This window comes from Pseudopipra pipra, chromosome 1, assembly GCF_036250125.1.
Source record: "Pseudopipra pipra isolate bDixPip1 chromosome 1, bDixPip1.hap1, whole genome shotgun sequence".
NCBI classification, from domain to species: domain Eukaryota; kingdom Metazoa; phylum Chordata; class Aves; order Passeriformes; family Pipridae; genus Pseudopipra; species Pseudopipra pipra.
This window is the reverse complement of record NC_087549.1, coordinates 23,817,140-23,840,496: the sequence shown is the minus strand read 5'-3', so window position 1 is coordinate 23,840,496 and position 23,357 is coordinate 23,817,140. Positions and strand designations below refer to the sequence as shown.

Here is a 23,357-nt window from a genome sequence, read left to right as displayed (position 1 = left end):
GTGGCACTTGAGCCTCTGCCATCCAGTAGACATGGAGCAGGGACAGAAACCTGTCTCTGGAACACAAATGGCAAGAACAGAGGGTGGTGTGTGGCAGATACTACAGGCAAATGTCTCTCCCTGTTTCTCTGCCTGCAGCAGCAAGATGGAACTTGTGGATGACAATGCTGTTATCCGAGCAAGAGGATTGCCATGGCAGTCGTCTGACCAGGACATAGCGAGATTCTTCAAAGGCCTAAATATTGCCAAGTTAGTAGCTAGGAGTTTACCTGTACATTTGTAGTGCTTCAGCTGTGGAAGTCACGGAGTTTCATCTCTTTTGATTTAAATCTTGCAGGGGAGGTGCTGCACTCTGTCTCAATGCCCAAGGTAGAAGGAATGGGGAGGCTCTTGTGAGGTTCGTAAGTGAAGAGCATAGAGATCTAGCACTACAAAGGCACAAGCATCACATGGGGAATCGATACATTGAGGTGTGTGACGCTGGCTTTGAAATCCTCCTCTCAAAAGGAGTGCGAATTGCATGCCAATCACATGTTCTCTTTTCTTCCTTTAGGTATACAAGGCAACAGGTGAAGACTTCCTTAAAATTGCAGGAGGTAATTTTTAGAGGACGAAAAGGGATCACTAACTTTTGGCTTTAAACTGCTCCCATTGAATGTGACTTTTCATTTTCTGTCTTTGAACAAGTTGGCTCGTGTATTGATTACTATGTACTCTGCTAGCAGAAGTCAAAGATGTTCCATAATTTCTGTCAGCCTTTCTCTTCCACTTCTTGCCATTTTCAAGCAGCCTGTCAAAGCAGGATTTGATTGGGCAAAGTGATCTTCTATACAAACTTAATTTTTTTAGGTCATCGTAACTGTGGGGATCTAAATGTTATTGACTGCTGAAAAAATGAAAGCAGAGTAGTTTTTTGAAGCAATATGACTGCTGTTGCTGTGGAGATTTGCACATAAAACCAAACAGATATCACACTGTAAATACAAGAGATTTGTGGGACCAACTTTCTTCAAATCAAATCTTTGCCTCAAACATAATGGGGAGGATTTAGGGGAAATGCTTATGGAATATTGAAATATTTGCTGATAATTGAAAGGCAGCAAAATTTGCTCTACAAACTACCCCTTAGTCTCTTTTCATCTCGTTTATGTCTGAACATGTATAGAATTTGAATTAAGATCCAATAAGCTGTTATATCTACAATAGTACCTTAAGGTCCTTGTTGGTCCCTGACAGAGATTTGTTCTGGGGATTGTGAGTGACTAACTGGATATCTGAGTCTGAGGTGTTAGTGTTGGAAAGGCTGTTAAGCTGTCAACTAAATAGCTCACTGATAGGCTTGGTAACAGTTACACTAGCCAAAGTGAAGACATTGCACACTGATGTTGCTGAAGAACGGTGCATGTCTGGTGCAACCAAACTTCACAGCACAGGAGCTGTAAGTGAAAGGACTGAATTAAGATGTGAAGTTGGTTAGCAGCTACCTTTTGGATAGGGTAGTGTTTTGAGTATCACTGGGCTTCTCGTAAAAGTACTGAAAGTAGAATTGGCAGACTTTGACAGTTCTATCAGGATAGGATGAAATTCCTGAGCTGTTTTCGACATGCCCTTCCAACTTTCCTTCCCAGCACGATTATCTAGATACTTAGTTGCTATATATTTTGGCTTTAGTGCATGCTGAAGGTATTCCAAATTTAGAAAGGTGAAGTGCACAGTAGCACACTAGATATTCAGAGACTGTGCTTTCCTTGGACTTTGAACACTGCAAGTACCTATTTTCCTTTCGAATAAGGAGAAATATCCTCTAAGTGATGGAGTAACATTATTATACTTTAGTGGGAGGTGTCTTCTACAATATATCTAGTTTATCAGAGGGACATCTTTCCTGGCTTTTGAGGCAAATACTGTTCTACCTGCTCAAAAACTGTCTGTGGGCAGGACTCAGCTATGCCAGACTTGCTCATGATTTTATGTGGTTGCCTGGACTTAAGTGCTTCTGTACTTTTTCTTGTTAAAGGCACTTCCAACGAGGTTGCACAGTTCTTGTCAAAAGAAAATCAAGTGATTGTCAGGATGCGAGGTCTTCCTTTCAATGTAACAACAGAAGAAGTGCTGACTTTCTTTGGCCAGCACTGCCCTGTAACAGGAGGGAAGGAGGGAGTCCTGTTTGTCACATACCCTGACAGCAGGCCGACAGGGGATGCCTTTGTCTTGTTTGCTTGTGAGGAATACGCACAAAATGCACTGAAAAAGCATAAGGACTTGCTGGGGAAAAGGTACATTGAACTCTTCAGGAGCACTGCAGCAGAAGTTCAGCAGGTGGGTGCAAACTTTGCAAACATTGGCTTCTTGTTATCCAAACTTCCACACTGGCAGCAGTGAAAGCAAATACTAGTTGGCCATGACTTGACAGCTCCTTTCATCTTCTCTCACTCTTCACCCTTGCTGGAATGAGTACTGTCTGAATTTCTATGAGGCTCTGCTTCCTCAAAATGTAAGACTATGGTATATGGATGTTCTCAATCATATATACAAACCTTTGGGGTTTTGGCTTCCAGTAGCCTTGCAGAAAGTTGATGTGAGTCTAGTGCTTTACACTACAGATACTGAATTTTACAAAGTCCAATGATGGTCTATTCAGAAGGAGTGTTAGCAACAAATCTTGATCTAAAAGACTTCTCTTTAGTCACTGACACAGAAAAGCAGAGTTTTTTGATGTAGTTGTCCTCTTCAGAGCAATGTGTCTGAAGAGTCTTACAAATTGCCTCTAAGGGCAGATCTCTGCCATCTTCTGCCAGCACAGGCTACCTAGCAGAGGGTGGCATGACTTTGTGAAACTGGGCCTGAAGAGTCTGGTGTTAACAGAGTTTGCTGCACTATTAATCGCAGTTATGCTGTTAGGGAAAGGAAGTAGGGCTGAGAGGATTGTTTAAGTCTCCAAAGACTTGTAGAGCTTCAGTTGAGGCCATTAACTTCTAAATGTGATTCTAAAAGGTGTCATCTCTGGTGCAAATTATAGCCATGTCATTGTAACCAAGAAATGATGCAGCTCTGTCCTCCCAAATATGTGGAGATTTCAGTGTCGTGTTTAAAAGGTGCCACTAATGATAAGGCAGAGCTGCAACACTCACTCTTGTCATTGTATTTTTCTCAAGTGCTCTCATATATTTCTTTTAGTAAAGCCTTCTGGTAGCCGTATAAATGCAAATAAATCTTTATCTTGCTTAGAGTTCAAGAGTAATGATTGAATATTCAGAGAACTCTTCACTAGACAGGGTTTTTACTGTTAAAATTATTAATAAGAAATCTCAAAGCATGACTGTCACAGATACTGTGATTCAGCAACGCCACCTGTTACTTCAATGGACTATTGCATCCCAAATCGGGTGTTTGGTAGTAAAATGTGCTTCTAGTTCCCAGATTCTCCTGAAGTTTTGCAGAGGAGATGTTTTTGGATAAAAATGTCACCATGACTGTAGATGGTAGAATGTCTTAGGATACTTTCACAATAAAAATACTGTAGAAATACTGTAGAAATGCAGGTTTCATGTTCTAAGATCTCTTCTGAGAGTTACATTAACAGTTCAAGTAAATTCTCAAAAACAAAATTGTTTTTCAGGAAAAAACATTGATTTTAAAACATTTGAATTCCAAGCGCTGCTGTTGTGGTTTAAGCTCAGAATCTAGCTCACTTGTTTCTTAAAATACTGCAATGAAAACAGTGAGTGAAAACAAATGGCACTAGGCTTATGTTCTGTCCCTCTGAAGAACGAGTAAGGAGGCTTCCTGTAACCTCTCTGTTTTTGTTTGCACAGGTGCTGAACAGGTACTCTTCCACACCTCTCATTCCTCTTCCAACACCTCCTATTCTTCCAGTATTACCTCAACAATTTGTGCCTCCCACAAACATCAGAGACTGCATACGTTTGCGTGGTCTTCCCTATGCTGCTACTATAGAGGACATCCTGGAGTTCTTGGGAGAGTTTTCTACAGATATTCGGACCCACGGAGTTCACATGGTACTGAACCACCAGGTTGGTAGGCAGCATATTTCCAGACATCTGCCAAATGCTTGTATATGTGAACACAGTCCTTCTGAGGATATCAGTAGGGAAGCACCTTTGGGATTGGCACTAATGGTGTTAGTGGGCCTCCAGCTCTCCTCTAAAGGTGTACTGGCAATAAATGATTTGAACTCTGCTGTGTAAGCTGCTGCATTTGCTGTAGACCCATGTGCTGAAAGCTAAGCCACAGTCTTGGAGGGGTTGGTGCTCTTGGAGCAGCAGCTGTGATCCTGCACTGTAGGAGGCTTGAACTGAAGAGTCTTGCTCAACAGCATGCATGATTCCTCTTGTGCCAGGCAAAGAGTGCCTTCCAAACAGAAGTGTGGGCAATGTTAGTTCTCAAAGGAGTGGTTTGCCCCTGCCTTGCTGAACAATGTGCATCAGGTATGTTTGAGGACAAATGGGACTGCAGCCTTCTAGGGACAGTATTTCCTATGACATAAGTCAGAAGCTGAAGCTTTGGGTTTCCTGCGCTGTTTCTCTCTTTAAACAGTCACAGCTAAGAACCAAGATTTAACAGCTCATTGAAGTGTGAAATGCCACTGTTTTCTGGAAGAAGTTTTTACCAGAACTTTTTAGACAAAGGATTGTGCATTCTTGTGATCTTTATCTTTGTACTCTTGTGACTAGGAGGAGGAGTTGGCAGCTCCTTTCACTCTGTGGAGATGCTCTGAGTGGTTCAACTCATAACTGATTAAACTGATTATTATGGTATAAAAATGGTGGTTCTAAAATTCTTTCAGCTTAGTCTTAGTGTCATCCAAAACTACAAAATACTTCCTTGTCCCAGAGTAGGGCTTATGTATTTTGGGAATATGGGGGAGGAGAAGGGACTATAGATATTTCAGTACCTCTTTATCTAAGGAGATTCTTGTGTCTGTGGGGACTTGACCTAGTCAAGGCTGAAAAACAATAACAAATGCTCACTGCTGGGATAGGCTAAGAAATGATGCAGATGTTAAAGTACAAATAATGATTTACAGAAGTGTCAGTCCTTGCCAGCTGTAATGAAAGAACCTGGATGAAGAAATTGGTGTGTGCATATAGTCTCGAGGGCTGTTTGCAATCCTTGCCCTTCCCAAAGCTGTCAGAAATTTTTTTCCCCAGATACTGCTTTTGCCTGATTAGATTTGTATCTTTCTCCATGCACCTGCTATTTCTGGTTTAACCCTCTAATCACGAATGACTGTACAAAAGATGGTGATAAAGTTGTTCTTCCCTCCAAAACAAGAACTGGCCCAGAACTGAATTACAGCTGGCTTCAGATTTCTACCTCTACTTTTGGCTACTTCAAATCAGCAGCTGCATGTGGCTAAAATGACTCTTCCCAGTGGTGTATCCCACTCATTTACAGCTACAAATGTAAAGTGCTGTTTTGTTTTGTTTTCCTCTGCAAAAAGCTCATACCAAGCCTTAGGCTAGTTAGTACCCTTATAAAACATCCCAGCCCATATTGGTCTTCACAAGATTAAATTTTTTTTAAAAAATCATTTAACATTTGGCATTTGACTGTATTTATCTTTGGATTTTCAAAGTCATAGGTAATAAGTGGGGATTATATCTTCCAATTCTGCATTCTTACTGAATTTTTAAGAGCAGGTCTCAAAGCGCCAAAGTACCGTAGGAATCTTTTTTTTTTTTTAAACATAGAAGCAACATGGCTCAAGTTACAGTGTAGCTTAATCAAAACAGGTGAATAAATACAATCAAGTTGCCACAAGTGGGAAAAACCTTGGAGAGAACTTAAACATGCTGATGGGTCTCAGGTTGACTGACTGTACTTGACTTTGGAAATAAATATATTAATGACTGAAGAGATGGCTTTTAACAGCACAAATTATTGCTATGCTGCTCCTTCATGGGAGCTCTAGAAACTTTTTTTTTGTCTGCCTTGTTTATAGGGACGTCCGTCAGGAGATGCTTTTATTCAGATGAAATCTGCAGATCGAGCTTTCCTGGCTGCACAGAAATGTCATAAGAAGACTATGAAGGACAGATATGTTGAAGTCTTTCAATGTTCTGCTGAGGAGATGAACTTTGTATTAATGGGGGGCACTTTAAATCGAAATGGCTTGTCCCCACCACCATGTAAGTTACCATGTAAGTTTTGCTTGGGTCTTGTCAATACTCTACACTCTGTGCGGGTAGGTGTTGGAGCTGCTCTGTTGACTCTGATTCTGGTTCCTGGAAAGAATTGTCAGATGGGGGTATTAAAATGAGGTCTTTTTGTCTTAAATCTTCAGCAGCTTGCAATCATTATTTTTCCCTCTGGTTGTGAATTATTATGACTGGAGAACTACTTTTGCTCTTCCATTGGCAATTTTTCCCTCCCCTCTGTGAAACTTAAAGTTGTTGGGGTGAGTAGTGATTCTGAAAAATAATTTGTAAGCCCTGCTGAGACTTTAAAGAATTGTTTCCCATTTAAACTGGTTTACATTTATGTTTTTTATCATGGTGAACGTGCCAAATAAAAGCCCTTCCCCTTTTACTTGCAAAATTTAACTTATGAATAGGCAATACTCCCCTTTGGGACTTAATCACAAGTGTTCTGCCTTTTGAACCACTACCGACTAAACTCTTCCTTTCATAGAATCAGCTGGGTTGGAAGGGACCTCTGAGATCATCAAGTCCAACCCTTGATCCACTACCACTGTGGTTACTAGACCATGGCACTAAGTGCCACATCCAGTCTTCTTTTTGTTGTTTGTACAGAATTGAGGTTCCCTGTGTTGGGAGTAAAATACACTGGCTTTGCCCTCAAAAAACTGCAGAAACTGTATTTCATTTTAAATTTTGCTTCTCAGAACTACTAGGATGAGCATGGACTTTGGGCCATGTTTGGGAGCTTAAGGGCTTTAAGAGCTTAAGGGCTAACTTACTAAGCATATGTGCCACATACATCTGAGCCGAAGGGAAAAATAATACTTTGCTTCCAAAATCATAAATGGCAAGGTAGTCAAGTAGGAGCTTTCTCTTTCTCTTTATGCAAATGTATTATTGTTGTTGGACTTTTTAAGAAATGTCCTCTAAACCCTAGTCAGAGCTGCTAATATGGCAGCAAACTTCTTGGGAGTGGCTTCTTGTGGAGTACGAGTAGACCTTCAGCTAATCCTTTAGAGATTTTTTTTTTTTTTCCAATGAAAGTATCCTGAGCAGGGATCAGCAGTATGTGGTCCTATGTGTGACAGCTGTTCCAGACAGGGGTTGGAATGTTCTGAGCTCCTAGGACAGGTTCTTGGGCAGAGTCCCAAACTTCAGAAACACTTAGGTGGCAGTGATCCCATTTCCAACTACAAATGCTTGTGATGTATTCCTCAGATAAGGGTTTTTGGCTCTATCACTGCCCCATTTCACAATATTTGCTGACTGTCTTTTTAACTCTGAATAGCAAAAATAAAGGCTTACTTTATTTAAAGCTTTTATATGTTCACCTTTATGACACTGGAGAGGAGAAGAGGGAAACAAAAGAAGAGAATGGCAAAGGAGGAGGGTGAGCTCTCATCAGTGAGAATTCATTTAGGGCCTTACATCTTGTTGCAACACCACAAAGTGCGCTTTGGCGTTACTTAAAACTTGATATTAACACTTGAAGCTGCAAAGCTGTGACTCTGCTTCATCTGCTGTTGATTAATTGAAGACAGATGTTTGAGGGATGGAGAATATGTGGATGAAAGTGTCCTCTCTCCTGGAGGATGTTAGATCTTTATCATGGAAGTTTCTTTCTTACAGTGGAGAAGTCTCATACTTCTTGATTACAGACTTCATTAAAATCTAAGCCTGAACAAAAAAAATTGGCCTCCTCCTCAGGAAGATACCCTATTTTCAGAGCAAGAGGTGGCTTTTAGTGTATTTCTGACTTTGCTTTTTGACTGGGGGGTGGACACAACATTTATCATCAAGCTCATGTTGGTGGCTCAGATTTATTTTCTGTGATGAGTAAGGGAATGAGAAACTCGTGAAGGCTCTTGACATACTGCAGGGTTGTTGTGTATGTATGGTCTGTTATCTCTGGAATTCAAGAGTTCCTAATCTATTTTCCATTTGTTCCCTTTAGGCCTTTCACCCCCTTCCTACTCCTTTCCTGCTCCTGCTGCAGTTATGCCAACAGAAGCTGCTCTGTATCAGCCATCCATGCTCCTCAGCCCACGAACACTCCAGCCCTCCACAGCCTACTACCCTGCAGGGGCTCAACTCTTCATGAACTACACAGCATATTACCCCAGGTAAAGCAGAGGAGAAACCAAGCAGGAATAAAGAAGTCTTTCTTTGCAGCAAATGCACAAAGCTCACAAAAGAACATTGTCTGCTCTGCTAAAGGCTTGTGTTACCAAGAACAACTTGTTCAGTATCTTGTTCAGGGAAAAAATTTAAGGATATCTAAGGATTTTCCAAGTTTTAGAGTATTTCAGGTAGCCATAGTTTTTTTGGAGTTGGTTTGTTTGTTGTCTGCTTTTGGTTATTTGGCTTTGTTTTGTTTTTGTTTTAAACTTAGGTCGCACATTTAAGTGGGATATTTTTGATTTTTCTTTTTCCTTCTACCTAACATGCCTCTTAAGCTTGTTAGTTTGCATTGTTATGCCCTCAGTGGAAACTGATGTATGTGGTATTCCTTCCCATGTCTATAAAGAAGCCCTTGGCCCCTCTTTAGAATGGGTAGATGGAGGTCTGCCCTAACAACTTCTGAAATTCTGCCTGTTTTTGGTTTTTTTTACCAAAGTAACTTTTGACCTTTTTGGTGAAAACTGTTTACTTCTAGAAATAAGTTTTGCATTGAAGCATATCTGTATTGAATGCATATGTAAAGCATATAGAGGCATATATTCTTCCTGACCTCAAATACCTCTAACAAAGTGCTTTTGGCTCTTCTGGATATATTAACTGTTTTCAACAGAACAAAAACTCTGAATAGCATTTGCCCTCTGCAGTCATGAGGCCTTGGAAAGAGCCATGTTACCTATAAGCCATAAACCATTCATCATCTGTCAGGGAATCTGTTAAAGAGCCCGAGTTTTTTTTGTCTCTGGAGAAGGGTCTGAATAGCTACTTAGGTAGCTGTTAAGCAATATGGACTCTCCTGTACCTGTAAGATGACAAAGGTTTTCTTATTACTTTACACTAAACCAATATGTCTGTGAGCTGCCTTTTGTAGTTTTGCTATTAAAATGTTTTCTTCACTCATGAGTTAATTTCTATAATGCCTTCAATAACTGTCTTATGGTTATGATAATGTGTTACCAAACTCAGCCTCATTAATGTAAGATTAAGAAAAATAAAATTCCAAACTTGCACTGGCAATGTAACCAAGTTTCTCAATAACAGTTCTATATGTCATGAAAATGTAGCAATAATAGTTTTGTTATAACTTTGACATGTTGTACTTCTTAAAATAATAAGACTGGCCACTGCAAGCTTAGTGTCAGGCTCCACACAGATCTCTCACTGAATGGGGTCCCATATGAGTCCTGTTGCTGGCTGCTTGGGCTGGGGGCATATATCAGTTACAAACTGATCAGCCCCAAGTCCCTAAATATCTTTTCTATATTCTTGTCTAACTGATAGCTGTTCGCTGTTCTTAAGAAACCATTCTTTTACATAGCTTCTGTGCCAATTACAAGTACCTCCATCTCAAAGAAAATAAGGAAAAATTTCTGGAGTCAACTTCTTTCTGGGTTGCGAGATTCAGTGTTTGACTATTGCTTTTCTATCCAGAGTAAATGTTTGATCTACAGACAAATTGTATATACTCCAGTAGACGTAGTGATCCTTTATTGCTGACATTTTGGGCTATTTTTTTTCTAAAAAATGAAGTTTTGTTACTTTTTAGACAAGTTTCTTTGCTTTGTAAAGGATACAATAAGTAACTGGGCTCCTTTGAAGTAGCAATCAGAACTCTCTTAAATGTGGTCTTCTGATTCTGAAATCTAATTCCAAAAATGTTAAGTATGTGCTACAGGAAAGAATGGGGTATCCTCTCTACTAAGTGATCCATTTAAATGCATGTACATGGAAAAGCAATACAGAGCTGGTGGCTAATGATCAGACAGTGGTTCATAAATCTAACTAGTGAATACTTATGGAAATAAGGAAAGTTTCTTTGACCTGCTGCCAAAAGGTTCTACCACTTGTGTTTTGCAAGGTCAAGTTGCTTTATAATAATCCAATTCTGTTTTCCACACAACAATCAATGTAGAGGCAGGTGTTGTTTTGGTCTTCAGTATCTATCAGAAATCCTGAAACTCTCAGACTCATCTTAATGATGAGTCTTATTCTCTTCTTAATGCTCTTATAGCTTTTGGTGATGAAACCCAATTGTGTAAAGAAATGGATGCCTTCTAAGCTATTAAAATAGCTTTAGTGAATTCCTAATGAAAAGGAGGGAGAGCAAGTTATTCGGGATCTGTCAGTCTTTGATATCTCTCTTCAGCTTGTAATTATATCTGGCAACATGCTCTGACAGCAAATCAGTGGTCTCATTCTCTGTCTAGTCCCAGGCTTTTAAGAAAGAACAATAGGATTCATGGGAGGGAGGAGTTTTTCTTTATCTAATCCTCAATAAATGAGTGTACTAGGTGCTATATGTACATTGAAAGTAATGAATAACTGCTCTACTTGGCAATTGCTAACATGTTCTACAGGAACTTTTTACCATATACAAACTTGAAAGCTACTGCTACAGGGTATGCAGTTTTAAAACAAAGATGAGTCTTGTTGTATTTATTGAATTCTAATGCCATTTCTATCACTTTTATGCGTTACCTTTAAAACCTCAAAAGTATCTGTCAAAGTCTATACATCTAGTAGTAAATTTATAATTTGTACTTTGTTAACAGTACTTTAAATAGTGCAGTGGAAAGAGGAGCTTCTTACTCAGTGGGTAGTGTGCTTGTAGGACTCAGCCAAAACATGATGTGGAAGCTGAAGACTGATGTGGGTTCAAACAAACTGGATAAATTCCATGGCAGGAAATTCATTGTGAGTTAGTGAATACATAGAAACCACACCTGGCTCAGGAAGTCCTTGAACTGAAAATAACTAGAAAAGTGTTCTTCTGTTCTGTCTCCTATGGTAAATTCTTGTGCTGTTGAACTGAGGTGTGTAGGAGAACTTGTTCGTTCACACCTTTGTAGTACTTGTCTTGAGATACAGGCACTGCTTGAGAGCGTGGGCCTGTTCTAATGTGTTTCTAGCTGTATTCAGTTGTGCTGGTCTAATAGTGGCTAGGTTTGGGTTATCTCCCTGTTGTGCCAGTGTGTATATGGTTCTCTCTCTTGGAGTGGTTTAAATTAAAAGGTCTTTTTATGCAATAATGGTATGATTATGACATTTCCTGCACAAGGAAATACAGAGTAATCTTAGTGCTCTCATCTGTCTGCTTCCATCTCTTCCTGCTATGGATTAGGTGTGGTTTTTCTTGTTATACACTAATCAACTTGTATATACATGTGCAACATACATATAGCATTAATATTTATGTATGCATACCTACAGAAGTATGGGTGTGTAAAAGTAATACAACTAAGGTTAGAAAAAACTCACTTGTTCTCTGTGATGGATCAGATCCTCTGTAATGATCATCATGGAAAACAAGTGAGGCTTTTTCCTACCTTGGTCATTGCTCAGATCTATATTGAAGCACCAATAAGTTAGATGGAGTTTAAAACTGGCAAAGCTAGAAACAAGTAGGCTGGATCAGAGCGATAGTAGTCAGAGCTGCTGCCAGCAGCTTTGTTTGTGTATCTCTGTCTGGCTAACCAGCATCACTTGACAGAACTGGGTTAGGAAACAACCATATGTGTATTTAGCCTGGGAGCTTTGTCACAGATGGATAACAGCAGCAGCCAGAAACAAAACCTCTTCATCAGCTTAGTTGTACTCACAGCACCATAGCAACACTCGGAACCACAGCTCTTAGACTCTTTGCACTCTTTTTTATTATTATTATTGTACTAACTATGTCAGCTTGGATTGCATGAGATCACATCTGCAGTGAATGGGCTCCCTGGGCATAAAAGCCTGCTGGTGGCTTTCAGTTGCTGTCCAGCAGATGGAGTTCACACGTTTACATCAAGTGGCAGAATCTGGAACTCTTCATTACCTGTCCTTGCTCATATTGAGCTGGTTTCCATCATGAATTTGTCAAAATAACTTCAGCTCTTTAGTTAATGGCACAAACTTGTCACCGGAATGATTTCTTGGGTGGGACACTTAATGATTCACTTTTGTAAATGAATGTAGCTTGCCAAGGATTAGAACAGCAGGGGTGCCTTGAACTACTACTGTATTTTGTTGGAGGAGCAGTGCATTAACAGGGAAGATTAATTGTTGCATGCCTCCATAGACTGTCATTATCCCTTTGTTTGTAGGTTTTAATTAGTAAAATTACTATGGTGTCTGAAAAGCAGCAGAAAGGTGGGTATCTGTAGGATCAATAGGTATCTGTATATCAGGATAGTAAAATTATTTAAATGAAAAAACAAAATGAACTCCACCTTCCTTCCAAGTTGGTAAGCCTGTAAAAATGTTTCTGCTGGTAGCAAGTGTCCAAGACTTACTCAACCCACCATACAAAATGGCACCATGGATTCTTCCTTTTGTTTGTGTAGCATACTGAATCACTTGACTTTCAGCTAGCAGCTCTCACTGTTGTCTTCTGACTTTTCCTCTGCTAGCTGGTAAAACATTTGGATTAGTCTGAGGGATTAGAACATTGCTCAAGTTTGCTGCAGAGATCAGTTTGAGTGTAGTTTTTCCTTTTACTTATTTACAACACAGTTCAGTGGTGGGAGAGATCTGTCTGTTGTGCCTCAAGGCATGTGTGTCATCCATGCAAGTGGCTCTCTTAAACACTGCAGTGATCTCAGGTTATTCAGGGCACAAAGATATATTGCTGGATACTTCTCTTTACTCAGAAGCAGCCTTCTATGGGGTGTGTTAAAAGTCCCAACACTACCTAGGGCAGAAAGTGTTTCTGACTCCATGCCCACTGCTTCTTGTCATCATGCTACCATCAACTTACACAGCTGGGAAGCTGATTGCTGTAGTCAGATGGAGTGGACAGTAGGTTATCTGGTTAAATGTGGGGAAGGCATCTGTACTGAAGGAGCTTTTGGTGTTTCCAGGGGTAGAGTTGGGTTGATCTTGGAATAAGGCTCCTTAGACCTGAAAGCTTTTTTTTAGTCTTCCTTGTTGAGAACAGAGTCTGTGATATTTGTCCATGATTAAACAGCAGCCATGGGGATCTAAATGTTTCTATTTGATTAACAGATGACCTGATGGTTTAGTGCTACTACTCCTGCTATTTGTCAAGTTACATGGCCTTTCTTTAAATGGATAAAGATTTCAGTCTTGGAAAAGGAAAATTATTCTGGTTATGTAAATACTTTTGCTAGTAGCATGTCTTGTTAGTTTTTGTGAACAAAGTACCATGCTAAAACTTTCAACTTTGGTAATTATACTACAAAATTCACTAGTTTTGCTTCTCTCAAACTTTTGTATGAACCACTTCTAAAAAAACCTTACAGTAAAGCTGCATTTCCTCCTGATTTGGGGCTGCTTTCCAGCAATCAACATGATAGGCATTATGCTGCAAGCTTGTGTATATGTGCACATTATACCCATGTCCTGTGCCAGCCAAAGAAGTAGTTGAAAATCCCTTACAGTCTCTGAAAAAATCTGCTGTTCACTGGATTTTGGACTGATCTGTCAAAATGGATGATGCGTGTCCATTGCTTTTTCTGGTCCTTCTGCTGGCTTCAGTCAGAGGATCTGACTTTGGGGTGCTGCAGAGCTGCTTAGGGTCTGCTGAGCTTCCTAGACCTCACAAAGGGGGGATAATTTAATCTTGAAATGCTAGTGGATGAGTTTGACAAGTTTTCTTTGCCTACTAGTGTTCCTCTGTGTATTACAGTGAGGTATATGCAGTAAGACTATCCTGCAACACAGGACCTGTCTTAGAGTCCTGAAATTAATAGAAGCTGTCAGTCAGTAGCTTGAGAAAAGGTTATCTTCAGTATCTGTTGTCACAAAGCAGAAAATAGTTAATACTTAACAAATAAAAATTTTTTTCAAGACTACAGAGAACTAAGTCATAGGAAAAACAGGGATAGAAAATCTGCAGGGAGAGAAATGAAACCTCTAGATGGTGTCTAGGCACATATCTGCTCCTATGTGCAAATAGTGCTGGGTATGTCTGTGGTTCTGTTGATTGACCTGCAAGATACTTGGCAGAGATCTGAAAACCTGCTTGGCTATGTGTGCTGACTGCTCCCAACTCACACCCACTTGTATTATAAATCTCAGCTTCCTTCTGGATATTTGTATCTGTTAAGCAAATGTATAATGGAAAAATGTTAGGAAATCAGGAGAGACAGTGATCCTCAATGTTTCCACATACTTTAGTGATCAATGTTTGGGATCCCTTTAAGGGTATAAATGCCAACATCAACCTTTAGAAGATGTGAAAACTTGTTCTTGCATCCAAAACTGATTTCTGAAATTTAATTATGTTTTATTTTGAGGGTCTTTGGGGAATACAACAATCTCAGAAATATTGATTGGAAAAAAAATCCAATCTGCCTGATTAGATCCAAGAAGGATCAATTCATAAGGAAAAGAGGTTTGCATTGGGAAATGATTTCAAGAACTGGATGGGTATTAAGAGTTAAATCCTTGCACTGCATCATTATATAGTGATATGCAACTACTAAGAACAACTGTAGAAATTCTGTCTGACCTGATGTAAAATGTGCAAGTATTTGTTCCTGAAATTTGTTTAATTAGGGAAGATAGACTGGAATGTTTGTCTTGTATCCCTCTCTGGACACTTTTTACTACCCATCTCCTTTATCGCCTGCTTTTCCATCTGGAAACATGACCACTCTAAGTCACTGCTGTTTCTCTAGGAGGTTATCACCCCTCAGACTGGGGGTAACACAGACCTGGCTGGGAGGAGTCCCTAAGTTCCCTAAGGGAATTGGAGCAGATAGCACCCTTAGTCTAACCCGTGGCTGAAGCTGTTACCTTTATCTCCAAGGTGGAGTTACAAATTAGCAAGTGCTAATTACCATTGCAGTGCAGAGCCAGCAGGCTGAATAGCTAGTTTTAAACAGGTTTCCATGTTCCTTGAAACAGAGAAAGACCCTGTAGAAGGAATGATAAAAAAAAAGGGGGAGGAAGAAAACTGAAAGGGAAGTGCTCTTGCCCCAGCAAATGCTGTCCCACCAAAGCTGAGGGGAAAGCATATGGAAGCACAGCAGCAGGGCCAAGTGGCCGAGATGGTGGGAAAGCTGTTCTCTGGAGCACCAGGTAAAGCTGTCATGGCCACTACTGCAAGTTCTTGTGGCCTGTCTCTCAGCAAAGGCCAGGGAGGCAGAGGAACTTCAGTTTAACAGTGATATGTCCCAAAGACAAGGGCTGTAGCTGTGTTTCAGAAGGAAAGCAAGATTGCCCAAGGAGTCTGTCTCATTGTTTTCTGGTGCTTTGTTTGGTTGATTTTTGTTGTTGTTGTTGTTGTTGTTGTTGTTGGGGGGGGTTGTTATTTGGTTTGTTGGTGGTTTTTTTTAGTGGTGATACAAGCTACCTCTGTATTGACTTACTAAATTAGTTTACTTAAGAAAGCTGCATCATGGTCTACTTTGGGGACTGGGCTCTTTATCCCCACTAATAAGAACTCTGCAAAGAAAGCTGGCAAAAGGTCTCTTTCCTTACTCTTCATGTTAGTTTTGGAAGTAATGGGATTGTTCTCATAAGAATTCTAGAAAAACTTAAACTATTCTATATCTTAAGTTCTCTGTTACCTCAGATGCACAAATTATCCTTTCTGGTAGCCTCAGGTGGCTGGCCAAAAGGACCCAATGTTAATGACACTCTTTTTATAAAGCTGTGCAGGTGCAAATGGGCTCGAGGGATGGATCTTGCTCACTAAATCCAAGAGCAAAATAATTCTTTTTTTTTATTAAATGTTACACATGTATACAAGTGTCTAGCAGTAGATGGATAGTCATGTGGATTACATGGAATTTTAGCAAAAAGAGGATATTTTCTGGAACTGCCAATTCAAAACAAAACAGTTAAGTAGCTACAGTTTTGTGGCAATTGGAACAAGGCTATGAAAGACCTGACAAAAAATATCAAAACTTCTGTCATCTACAAATGGAGTATTTTGGGCATAAGAAAAGAATTTTTATTACTCCTGAATAAATTCTATTGTTGTGGCATTAAAGCAAGACAAGCACATTCGTTCATGGCACTAACCTTTACTATCCCACAGTTGCCATTGACCGCAGAAGATGCTGTGTCTAAAAAGTCCATGAAACAGAAGTGAATGGAAGCAAATACTGCCTTGCTGGCAGCTCTGGAGAGTTCCTCCCTCATGTATTTTTGGCAGATAGGTAATAGATACTGTTGGCCTGGATCTGACATCCAAACTGTGGATGGACATATCTGCTGTGGGTTCATATCCTTACTCTGTAGCTACTTTAAAAAAATGGGGTTGGAGACACCATGTGATGGCAGTAAGTTCCAAAGCTGAATGGAAGGGGGAAGACTTATTTTCAGCCTCGTTAGTGTCATTAGGTGACCCCTGGATCTTGTGTTTAAGAAACTGAATAGTACATAGGTATATTGACTGTGGTAGTATTTTTTTAGGGATTAGTATGGCTATTAATATCACGGAAAAGGCATGCAGGAAACCATTACTGAGATGTGTTGTGATGAGTTTGTATGAAAATGCTACTCTACAGCATAAAACCTTCCTACAGCTGTTTTTCTGACAATAGGCTCAAAATTGATAGAAATGATTACAAGTCTTGTCCTTGGCATCAGACTGTCTCTGCTGTTTAGTGAAGAATTATTCACAAAGGTACCCAGGAACACAAAACTGTGGAGATAAAAAAGCATTATAAGCTGTTCCTATGGAAAATGGAAAAAGCAGCTCTCCTAGACACGGATAGTTGTTCACGATGTTAAACTTCATTGAATTTCATTTGCTTTGTGAAACCCTTTGAAAAGGTTTGTTTGAAGAGAAGCCACAAACATGTTTATGCTGTGTCCAGGAATTACTTTTCTGCTGGATTTGTTTGTCGTTTGCTGTGACTAAACTATCCCCTTCGATACTGTGCTCCATAAAGATGACCCAGGGCTTTGCAAATGGTGGGAACTTAGGGCAAGACTGAAAACTGGTGAGAACACATGCTTGGAGGCAAATGCAGCTACTAGACTTAGAAGCTGCAGAGCCACTCAAGAAGATTAACTTAGAGAAATGGAATATAGGCTAACACTGTAGGTCTCATGGGGAATGAGGGAGGAGTCTTTCACAAGGCATCTTGAAGCAGTAGCCTTTGGGCTAAAGTCAGTCTTCATAAATATCATTTTAGCTAAGGATTTAAACACAAATATAAGCAAGCAAAAGGAAGACTGATAGTGCCCAGCAGAAACTTTCTCATGATATTTTCATAGCCTTGAATTTGGAGAACGGAACTTTCATCTTAAAATTGTATAATAAGTAGGAGTAGCCAGTGGCATCCTTCAGTATTAGGACAACTTGAAGGAAAAGTGGTCTATGCAAATCTTCCAAATAGTAAACTTGTTAACTTTTCCCTTAGAGACTTTGAGAATGTGTGTGGCTCTGCAGGAGATGTGTTTATGTCTGATCTCCAGGGACACTCTCGTGAGACCAGTCAGTTGTGACTGCCAGGGTCTGGAGGCAGTGATCTTCAACAAAATACTGTGTGCACCCCTGTGTTGTGCTGTTAGAGGAGGCTGATTACCCCACTGTGGTTTCTGTTGTTGAATCGCTCTTGATGCCGTGGTGATGGAAGCATTATGAATGTCTAATAGTGGCCTGAACTTTGTCTGCCCAGGGCTTTAAGAAAGGTTAAGGTTGCATAGCCAGCTGCTGGCTCTCTTCTGCACTAGTTTGGCTTCTGATTGCTTCTATCTTAACTTGTGTTTGTAGTATGCAGCAGAGGATGGACTTGTACACACAAATGATCCTGCCAGGACAGTGTCCAAAGAATGGATTTGCATTTAAAGGCCCCAGCAGTTAGACTTCCTTAGAGAAGGTAAGGATATGAACCCCAGGAGATGGGTTTTGGGTGCATCATAGTGTTTGCTTCAGATAACCACCATATTCAACATAACTTTTCATTTGCTGCCCTGGGAACACGGCTAGTCTTTCCTATTTCTAGAATGTCATGCTGCAGTGTATAAAGCCTTGGCTGTTAAAGCCATCATTTAAAAGATTTTGACTACTCCAGTCATTGTAAGGGCTGCTGCTTTACATGCTTCCCAGGGCTTCAAATGCATGCTACTTCAAGCTTTAATACCAGTACTGAGAGAAAGATCCTCAGAGACAGTTTCCTCTGTGGAACAAAGTACAGAGATGATGTTACTTCTAGCAATGCACTAGGATGTAGTGTTGGTTAGGCAGAATGAGCTACTTTCTTAGGTAACTACAGAATCTGATTTCTAAGCCTTGCGCTGATGTAAAATTGCAGCAATGAAGTAAACTGTGTTTGTATAACAGCAGCTACTCTCTTGCCTTTGTGAGCTTTCTGATCAGGCCACTTGAGCCTTTCAAGCTTGGTTTACTTGATCTTCTGTATAGGAACAGTCAAAGGGTGAAGTCACCCAGAAAGCACTTGTGCAGAAAAATGCAAGTTGAACTGCAAAACAATGTATTGGTGACTGCACCAGGTGCTTTATCATGTGCTGTAGTCTCAGAGGAAAGTATAGAAATATATTTATGAGAAATGGTCCTGTAATCTTTAGTCCTTTAAAAACATATAGTCAAAGAACTTTTATGCCCTTTTCTTTCCTCTGTTCATTCTTCCCCTCAGTCTTCTGTTTTGTTCTCCTGCTTTTGACACAAAGGTAACTTAGCCCAGGGTATAATCTACTTCTGGGCAGAATCTTTACCTGCAGCATCACCTCACTGTCACCTGCTCAAGGTGTGCTGCTTTTGCATGTGTTTTGCAGAAGTGACCATTTCAAGTAGTTGGCTAACAGGCTGGCTTTTGTCTGGGCTGATAAAGTTAAACTCCATCCCTATAGCTGACAGTCTGAGGCCATAATTAGGTGCTCATTAGCATCCCGGCCTAAACTACGCTGCATAGCTTCCCACCCCGCAGCTGTTTGTCTGTAGTGGGTGTTGCCATGCAGTGACTAGGCTGGGAAGCTGATCTAACTGGAAGATCCCATGGGGGTTGCCTCTTAATCCATTTTCAGCAAGTTTACATCTTAGCTGTGAGTACTTGTGTTGGCCCAGAGATGGGAAGGTTGAAGTGAACAAAGCAGACACTGAGGGACAGTAATGGCATTGCTGTGTTGGAGTTGACTGTAAAACTTCACCTTGAGAGGTAAAAGGTCATGTGATAATTGCATTAATTCTGGCATACTCCTAGTGAAGCACTGTTATCTTAATAGGCAATGTCACTGAAATCCTGTGTGTGTAAGGTGAAAACTAAAACTTTGGGTTCTTCAACAAATATTTGATATTTTGGAAATCAAAAAATAAATATTTGCTTTTATCATGGTGTTCAGTGACCTGCACAACTCTTTCGTGCAGATTCTTCCACCCTTTCTGATGTTTTGAACAAACACAGCAAGCATAGATGGAGATTATCATTACATTCCCAGTTTTACTGCTTCTCAAGCCAGTTGTGCTCAAGAGAAAAAAATCACCAGAACTCTGGAAATCAGCAGATGGATCTCTGTGTTCAAGCTGATGCACAATTTTCAAACATGCACACGCAGACCACTAAGCCCTTCATTGAGAGCACAGGTGTTGAAATCATGCAAGTCCTTGAGGGTTTCTCCTTGATAAAGTATTCAGCTGCTCTTAACACAGACACAGTTTAGCCTCAACCTAAAATTCTGATCTCTTATGTTCTTTGAAATAGCAAAAAAGTCTTTTTTTGTCTAATTTTGCACACAGTTCTGTTTAATTAAAGTATTTTACAACCTCTAATTGTGCACTTGATATTTTAATAAAAAAAAAGTGGGGTTTTTTTGGCTTGTATATATGTCTAAACTGTGCAAAAGAGGCCTTTGTAAACTTTATACGCAGGCATATTTTATACAGTGCAGAAATAATTAGGAATGTAAAATGGATTATCTGAGGGGAAAAATGCTGTAACTTTGTAAAAGTATACGTGTGGGATGTTAAATGCTTTGTCTCTGATTCTTATCTTGTATGCTTTTTCATATGCACTCAGGTATTTAAATTTTAAAAGGCTTACAGGAGTATGCATTTTCAAACTTTGCTCACTCTGCTTAGTCAGAAAACGAGAAATGTAGTTAATGTCTCTCCTGTGCTACTACTTTTATTTTTCCACTTCCTGCTCTACCCACCCTGCTTGGTGTTTGACAGCCTTTCATGCAAGAGAAGGAATTGTGATCTCTAGTAAGACCCAGCACCTTATCTGCTTTAAAGGAGGGTCACTCAGGGATGGTAGTTTGAGCTTAGTCTCTCTCTGAACTAGAGCAAGTAACCCAGCACCACAACTGTCACTCTTACCAGAGAAATCAGGTGATAAATGTGCTCTTACTTAAATAACTTTTAGCAGCCTCTGGTCTCCCTGCCTGCCCTGAGACTGGGCTTCAGGCTGAGGGTTAGATCACTATGTCTTTCCATGGCAATTACACTCATTTCTACTGAAGAAAGGGGGAAGGAAACCCTGAAATAAAGAGATTTGTGGGGCTAAAAGTTGCCAAGTGGATAGGTTCTCTGGCATGTTCAAAATAAATATTGCAGAAGTGAGGGCTGCAAGCACTTCGGGTTTGTGGTGCTTAGAGTCCTCCTGTATTTAGTTCCCATGAGCCCAAATCCACAACAGTGCCTTGCTATCTCTGAAAGGAAGTAAAGGGGAATTAAAAAAAAACCCCACAAACAAACAAGGATGGTGGGGTGGCAAAGTAGGAAAACTGTTCTAGACAAGTGATAGTCTCCCCCTTTCATTCTTCCCTTATTATTTTTCACTTCTCTTTTCAATGTGCCACCCTCCCCCACTCACTACAGCCATAGTAATCTAGATTTACATTTTCTCCTGGCAAATTATCACACTCTGAAGTATTTGACAGAGACTTTTTTTAAAATCACTGTTCGGTAAGCACGAGTACATCAAACATGATTTATTGGCACAAAATATTTTTAAATGGTATTTCTAACTTTTCTTTCTGAGAAGATGGTTTTGCCTTTCATTTTGTAGCATGATTATAAATTAATAGTTATGCATTAGCCTATATAAGCCACTGGGGCAGTGACGGTGGAATGGAGTCTTCACATATTAACTGTGCAAATACAGACAATACAGTGGATGGGAAGAAGTAGTCCAGAAAAGGCTTGGAAAAATAAATCACAAACTGAATGCAACAATAATTAAATGCTTCTGAAAAACAAAGGCATACTTTATGTTGGGTTACACACATGAGCCTTTAGTTTGGGATGTTTTCCAAGTGTTCTATACAGTGCTGGTAAAACTTTAGCAAAAAGTTATAGCCAAAAATTGCCACAAAAATTGCAAAACGTGGATCAACTGCAGAGCGAACAGAGAGATTGTGAAAACTGCTCCTGGAGGCCTGCTGAAGGCATTGGGATTGCTTCATTTGGTGAAAAGGAGACTGCGGTATGAGACCAGTATATTAAAGATATGGCTATGAAGAGAGAAGGAATAAATTCTTCCCGTTGTGAATGGGACCAGGAGAGAAGGGATGGAGTTACAGAGACAGATTAAGGGATCAGAACAAACCTTATAGCAGCAGGAGTTAAATACTGCTCTGAACTGCCTGGGGAGGCACCACCCAGGTAATCCTTTGGGACTGATTGGCCAAGCACTCATTAGAGATGGCACTGGTAGAGCTGGTCCCACTGTCAGATGCAGACATGGACAAGATCTCCTCTTCAGCTCCCCTCCAGCCTTGTTTGTGGTGATACTGCTTTCTTCTTAGGACCCTGGCCTCAGATGTTAGCAAGTGAACTGTACATCTTAATATATACAATATGAGCTGAGAATTGTGTTATTTTTCACGAGCTCTCTCGTATTTGGGAGTCTTTAGACTCTATTTTCAGAACTGAATTCTTTATACAGTTTTTCAATAACTGTTTTAATTGATTACAGCTGGAGTTCATTTAACCTAAAGCTGAGGAAAATAATATTCCCTCATTATAATGGGTGCAGGTTTTAGAAAACAGGCAAACTAGAAGTTATGTGATTTCTACAAAGGGGGAAAATGTGTGTATATTCTGTTTTCTTTTTGCAAAACTAGGAAAGCTTTGAGATTTCCCAACTATCTCTGAATATCTCCATTACTTCAGTTAGGAGATTCTCAGCTGGAGGCAATTTTATTTATTTAAGAAGGAAAGCCTGAAACTCCATCAGTAAAGATGAAAGTCCAATTCCACACTGTAACTTTCTGTGAGATTAAGAGTACTGATTGAACTTGAGATGTGAATCTATTGCTTGTTGGTTTGGATGTGTAAAGAATATGTAATATGAAGGTAATAACTGGAATTAATCTGAAAAAAATATGTGAAAATATATATTGTACTTTCATAAAGACTATATTTAAAATTATTGTGTTACATGGAGAAAGTTTTTCTTTCCTTTCTTTTTCCATGCTTCCACCTGTCTCTGTCCTGTTCTGCTTTTCTGGGGGTCACCTCTTTGACCGTTCTGGAGCTGGGAGGGCATAGAGCTGGGCTGTGCCCCTCACAGGGGGAGTAGGCCAGGCTGGAGAGAAGGGGACGAAAGGTGCAGTGAGAAGACCCAAAGCACTGCCCATCCTGTGTGAATGCTACAGCACTGCCCCAGAAGACAGGATGAGGGGCTGGCACGGTCCTATCCCCAGCATTTCCTATCCAGCCCCTACTCCTCTCCACTCCCCTGCTCAGGTAAGGAGCCTGGGCGTTTGCTGGGCTTGCCACTGCCTTACAGCAACGGGTTAGATCAGTGTATGCTCAGACAGGCATATTCAGCTTATGGATCTGCACAAACTCCTTTTGTTGGTGTTGTTTTATTGTCAATTACTTGAACAGAGATGCAAACAACTGCTCTTCCCTGCATCCTTGCCTAGAAAGGGAGATGAGTGATCCTTCTACACACCACAGGTCAAAGATGGGCTACTTGGCAAACAAGCCTGGGCAGTCAGAGGAAGCGTAAACAAAATAAGTTTGCTTTCACCTGCCTTCACTACCTCTGCCCTGCTTGGTTTGTGAAGCTGATGGAAGGTCATGCTGTACTGAAGGAAACAAAGGAAAAAGAAATTGTTTTCATGGTGTAAAAGGAGCATGGTGAT

At 40.2% G+C, this 23,357-nt stretch overlaps 1 protein-coding gene across 5 annotated transcripts in view; it reads left to right on the top strand.

Annotated features, from left to right (window-relative positions):
- ESRP1 (epithelial splicing regulatory protein 1) overlaps positions 1 to 22,636 on the top strand; it is a 36,422-nt gene extending 13,786 nt beyond the window's left edge. Inside the window, exons 7-15 of one of the 5 annotated variants that reach the window (XR_010429084.1) lie at positions 139 to 249; positions 338 to 470; positions 554 to 596; positions 2,018 to 2,319; positions 3,816 to 4,034; positions 5,966 to 6,164; positions 8,119 to 8,287; positions 16,333 to 16,436; positions 18,019 to 18,100. Coding sequence is in view for 4 of the 5 variants with exons in the window: in XM_064648665.1 (XP_064504735.1) it covers positions 139 to 249; positions 338 to 470; positions 554 to 596; positions 2,018 to 2,319; positions 3,816 to 4,034; positions 5,966 to 6,164; positions 8,119 to 8,287; positions 18,019 to 18,109 (1,267 nt within the window). In the remaining variant the exon portion in view is untranslated. Of the gene's footprint in view, positions 1 to 138; positions 250 to 337; positions 471 to 553; positions 597 to 2,017; positions 2,320 to 3,815; positions 4,035 to 5,965; positions 6,165 to 8,118; positions 8,288 to 16,332; positions 17,535 to 18,018 lie in introns of those variants that run through there. The other 4 variants (XM_064648665.1, XM_064648675.1, XM_064648655.1 and 1 more) reach the window with 4 other exon arrangements.
- Positions 22,637 to 23,357: the final 721 nt, after the last annotated feature.